Below are 5,501 nucleotides of genomic sequence, written 5' to 3'. Positions count from 1 at the left end.
AGAGTAACTGAGCATTATTGCTCAGAGGGTAAGGCGTGGAGTAATCCACCAAAATGTGGGAAGTCAAACAAAATCGGGGACACACAAACAAAAATACTGGAAAAGAGAGAGAAAGAGGTATCCCTAGGTCGGGAGAATAGAGGAGGTCAATTAGCGAGGCCTAGGCTGGAAGGATGCAAAGTAGGAATAGCGTAGGACCACCACGGCCCCCAAAACTTAGCGTGGGAGTCATGAAGAATACTAGACCGCTTCTCATTAATCATGAGAGTCGTTAAGATGCTCTTCACCTACGCAAACAGCCGGTTCTTCCAGGCCCTTGCTATTGTGCACTTTGCAGCGATAAACAAATAGATGGCCAACTTCTGCTGATGGGGGGAAAAAAAGCCTGGGATCGGGCAGTAAAGTAAAGCCTATTTGGCGTCCTTGCGGAGGGATATATGGAAGAGAGAAGACAGGAGACCAAATACCCTTGACCAGAATCCCACCAGGCGGGGGAAAGACCACCACATATGAAGATATCTCCACGCTGATCACAACCCCTAAAAAATCTATCACTGCAGGATGGCTTTGATTTGGCAATACAGGATGGGACCCAATACCAACAGAGGAGTACCTTATAGGCTGCCTCTAGGGTAGCCGTGTTAAAGGAACATTTTAGACCAGGCTTCAATCCGCTAGGTCGATGCAGGATAAGTCCCGCTCCCAGTTAAGGACATAAGATAAGGAGGTTGGGGTCCCGCTTGAGTTAAGGGAGGAGTAGATCAAAGATATAGTGCCTGGAGACCCTGGAGAATGTACTGTAGGCACGTTTGCTCAAAGGCCGTTTTCTGGTAGGGAAAGGTATCATTGCGTCTGAGAGAGGAGATCCAGTGGCGAAGTTGATAGCGGAAAAATTCCACTGAGGGAGCTTCATGAGCCTCTCGGATTGAAGCCCATGAAGGGAAGGTGCGGGTTCTGAGAAAATGTCGGACCTGGGAGAATCCATGGGCTGGCCACCAGGCAAAAATATGAGGTTGTTCTAAGCTGGGGGGAAACAAGGGGTTATTGAGGAGAGGGAGAAGCGGGAGGGACAGGGACATAAGCCCAATGGAGTATCGGACCGTGTCCCAGAGTTTTAAGCTATGGGCCATCAGGGGGCTGAGTGAGGGGGGACGCCTAAAAGTATGTTTTAAACATGTGTGCAAAAAAATAAAAAACGGCTAAGGCAGCCAAAGGGTAAAAGGGAAATTCTAGCGTGGGATTTATTCACCCTGAGCTTTACATTTTCACACTACATGTTTGCTTTAATTTGTGTGTTTCATGAAAAAAAAGAATGTGTGTTTCAGGTTTGTATTTTCTTTTTTTACAGCTCTCCAAAAGACTAATGGACAAAAAACATAAAGATTTAGTCACGACTTCTTTACAGGAATTGGAGCATTATGGTGGGAAGGTAATTTCTGATAATACATTATAAACATGAAGATGTGCATTAAACAAAAAAGATTATTATGAGCTGAATTAACAGCCTTGAAATTACAAAAAACTTTTATTGCTCTGTAGTGAAGCACCAAGCAGTGCATTATCTGCAGATGTATTACATTGGACGGGTGCATTCGTCAATAGGATATTTGGAGTAAAAGAAACTCAACTTTACCACCCTGAATAAAAAAATAAATGCTTCCAAATTTCCCTCATGTCACTTACCAATTAGGCACCCTAAATCATTTTCTGTGTCTACCATGAGCATTGTGAATGTTTCACATCATTAGAGAATGTAAAGCCTGTTTTCAGATAACTATTGTCTGGAAGGAATTCAGTAAGATGAGAGAATCAGCAAGGAACCAACACAGCCCATGTATGCATTAGGCAAATATGGTTTCCTCCATGCGCTGATATAAATAAAGAATATCATTTGTTTTGACACCATAACACGCAATGATAAGATCATAGGGCCAGATTCACAGAAGAGATATGACGGCGTATCTCCTGATACGCCGTCGTATCTCTGTGATCCGGCCGTCCTAACTATGCGACTGATTCATAGAATCAGTTACGCATAGATATCCATAAGATCTGACAGGTGTAATTGAATTACACCGTCGGATCTTAGGATGCAATTCTAGGCCGGCCGCTAGGTGGCGATCTCCTGGGAGATCTTGAGCTCGCTGGCGGGTGTGCGGAAGTCACCATAGAAATGCGGGAGTCTTCCGCACCTCGCGGGAGACTTGAGATGTCTGTGTTTCACAAATGGGGCAATTAACATGCTCTTTAGTCCCAGACACTTTCACTTGCTATGTGTCCTGTCACTTCTCTTTGCTGATTAGTTGGAAGGCTGGCCGCAGGCCAGCCTGAGTTTGTGGGAGGAGTCTGAGAGTACTTAAGACTCCTTCCCTGCTAGGTGCTGTGTCTGCGTTTTCTTTCAGGGTTCCCCCCAGCTTTCATACATTCTCTTACATTCTCATACATTTTTCTTATTCTTACATTCAGGGTATGCCCTCTTCTCAGGCATAAAGACCAGCAGGCCAAAGGCACACCTCAGGCCTTGGTTATTAGGGTTATCACATTCCTTACTCGAAGACTCTGATTCCAAGCAGCACAGTGTAATACAGGAGCAACATTTCAAGTCCTTTATTGAAAGTGTGAGTTCACCTTAAAAACAAAAAAAAAAACAGGAAAAGGTTAACGAACACTCTACACGCTCCCCAACCTACATGTCCCTGCTGTACTTGCCTGCCTGGATGATGAGCTGTCAGTGGCCACGCAGCCAGTGCAGTGGTTTGGGATTTGAAATCCCTGCTCTTCCTTCTCTCTCTTCCCTGTACAGTGCTTCTGGAACAGATCAGAGGGATTCTTTCTGATCCATCATGAAAACACTGCGCAGAGGGAGATTTCAAATCCTTGGACCATTGCACTGGCTCTGTAGGCAGTGGCAGCTTATCGCCCACGAAGATAAGTACAGCTGAGAGTGGGTACCAGGGAGGGTTTGGGGGGGCTTGCAGGATGTTAGTTCACCTGTTGGTTCTAAAAATGAGAATTAAGGGCCAGATCCACAAAAGGGATACGCCGGCGTATCTACTGATACGCCATCGTATCCCTGTTTCTATCTATGCGACTGATTCACAGAATCAGTTACGCATAGATATTCCTAAGATCCGGCAGGTGTAATAGTTTTACACTGTCGGATCTTAGGATGCAGTACCTCGGCCGCCGCTGGGGGCATTTCTCGTCGAAATTCCGCGTCGGGTATGCAAATTGGCACTTACGGAGATCCACGAAGCGGTTTCCCTTCGTGAAGTCTCCGTAAATTGTTAGTTTGCAAACGCAAAATTAGGGCTACTTTTACAAAGTGTAAAGTTAGTACACCATGTAAAAGTAGACCCTTCTTTCCCGCGACGCTGTCAATTTTTTTTTACCCGGCGCGATTCACAAAACTCGGCGTAACGTAACTTCGCGCAAAGCACGTCGGGAAAATCGCGTCGGGAGAATGCGCAGTACGTCCCATGCGGGAGCGTGCCTAATTTAAATGGGACTCCCATTAGATTGGGCACGCCTTGCGCCGGACAGATTTAAGTTACACAGCCGAAAATTTCTAGGTAAGTGCTTTGTGGATCGGGCACTTAGGTAAAAAGTTAAGCCCGCTGGCTGTGGATCTGGCCCTTACCCTTTAAAACCCTTTCTTTCCTGTTTAGGTATATATTGTTTATTACGTAATACAGAAAGCTGCTCTTTTTTACTTTAATGCATGAATTCATTTTGTTTCTTATTTGGCAACTGAATTTGGTGGATTTTTTTCTTTTTAAAGGAAAGCCTGGCGATAATTAAATCAAAAATACCAACCTACTGCTCCATATACAGCTGAACTTGATGGAAACGTTTTGTGGGTGTGGACTTTACGTTGTAAGAAATGAATACACAAGCTTTCTGTGGCCTTTCCTATGGAGATGTAAAGCATGGATGCCAAAACCTATTTGAAGGAGACTAAACCCCCTGTGTGCAATAATTGTGTTCTACATTGACTGATGTGTCTGAAATATATACTGCAAAAACAGATCCGAGATAGTGGCTTCTTCTGTGTGATCTGCAATGCTAAGCGCCTTGAGGCGGTTAAGTTCGCATTTGTTGCGCTATACAAGTTACTCACTCACTCCCATATTATTGAGATTAATATTTGACTACGTACAGGTTCATTTGTATTATGCAGCTGCTACACTTACTAACCTTTTGGATTCAGAATTTCACACTCCACCTGATTGAAGGTTGTGACGCAGATAGCTGACCCTCACCCTACAACAGAGATGTATGGCTGTGAAGTGTATAACGTTCATATTATTTACTCTGCTATGCGGAGGGCTCAGAGAATTATGTGTGAGAAGCGTGTACTTCCATTGTCAGCACATCTCATTGTCCTGACGGTACAATATACTGCAATAGCTTTTGACATGGCATTTGATACATAGGACAGTGGAGGAAAAACATATTGCAGATTTTTTGCTGAGCGGTATGTGTGATATTAAAGCTAAGCAAAAAAAATATCTAAAGACAAGAGCCATGTGTCTCCTTCCTTAGGCCTCGTACACACGACCGAGTTTCTCGGTCGTGTGTACACTTTTCGACGAGGAAACTGCCGAGGATCCCGTCGAGCCAAAAAGAGAGCATGTCTTCTTTTTCCTCAACGGGAATGGAGAAATTTTGGCTCGCCGAGATCCTCGACAGCCTAACAAGGAACTCGACGAGCAAAACGATGTGTTTCGCCCGTCGAGTTTCTCGGTGTACGAGGCTTAAGAGTAGAAGTGCACTTCAAGACAATGGGGGTTATTTACGAAAGGCAAATCAATTTGCACTACAAGGAAGATAAAAAACAACATTTAAGCTTGCGTACGATTGGAGAGCTTCCCCTCATTTCAGATCTTCCCCTTAGATTTACAGCAACTGCACTTTCAGTGCAATTTCAAATGCACTTGTACAAGTGCAAAGTGCATTTGGAAGTGCAGTCGCTGTAAATCTGAGGGGAAGATCTGAAATGAGTAGAATCACTGCTGATTGTATTATCCAATCATGTGCAAGCTTAAAGCGGATTCCACCCGCAATTTTTTTTTTTTTTTAAGTCAGCAGCTACTAACAGTGTAGCTATTGACTTTTAATAAGGACACTTACCTGTCCTACTTGCCCGCGCTGATGGCCCCCCCGACGCCGATCCCACGATCGATGCAGGTCCCCTGCCGCCATTCACACTAGGGGAAACAGGCAGTAAAGCCTTACGACTTCACTGCCCATTTCCTACTGCGCATGCGCGAGTCTTTCGCCGACTTGTGAATGGGCAGCTGCTCTCTGAGAACACACACAGTTCCCAGAAAGCAGCGCGCCCCATTCACTAGGAGAAGATGAAGAAGACGGACCGCGGCTACGGAAGAGGCAGATTTTGAACTTCCGCATAGCAACAGGTATTTCGGGTGAGTATAATTTATTTTTTTCAAAAAAAAAAAATCTATTTTTTTTATGATTTTTGGGCAAATGTTTTTTTC

General features: G+C 44.5%; 1 protein-coding gene across 2 annotated transcripts in view; it reads left to right on the top strand.

The window, feature by feature from the left end:
- The window catches only part of PACRGL (parkin coregulated like), a 79,578-nt gene extending 75,547 nt beyond the window's left edge, over positions 1-4,031 (top strand). For both annotated transcript variants that reach the window (XM_040335196.1, XM_040335197.1), the window contains 2 exons: positions 1,349-1,429; positions 3,782-4,031. In XM_040335196.1, the coding sequence (XP_040191130.1) occupies positions 1,349-1,429; positions 3,782-3,838 (138 nt within the window). In that variant the 3' untranslated portion in view covers positions 3,839-4,031. The remainder of the gene's footprint in view (positions 1-1,348; positions 1,430-3,781) is intronic.
- Positions 4,032-5,501: the final 1,470 nt, after the last annotated feature.

This window comes from Rana temporaria, chromosome 1 (genome assembly GCF_905171775.1).
Source record: "Rana temporaria chromosome 1, aRanTem1.1, whole genome shotgun sequence".
NCBI lineage: Eukaryota > Metazoa > Chordata > Amphibia > Anura > Ranidae > Rana > Rana temporaria.
This window is presented reverse-complemented; position numbering and strand designations above follow the sequence as displayed.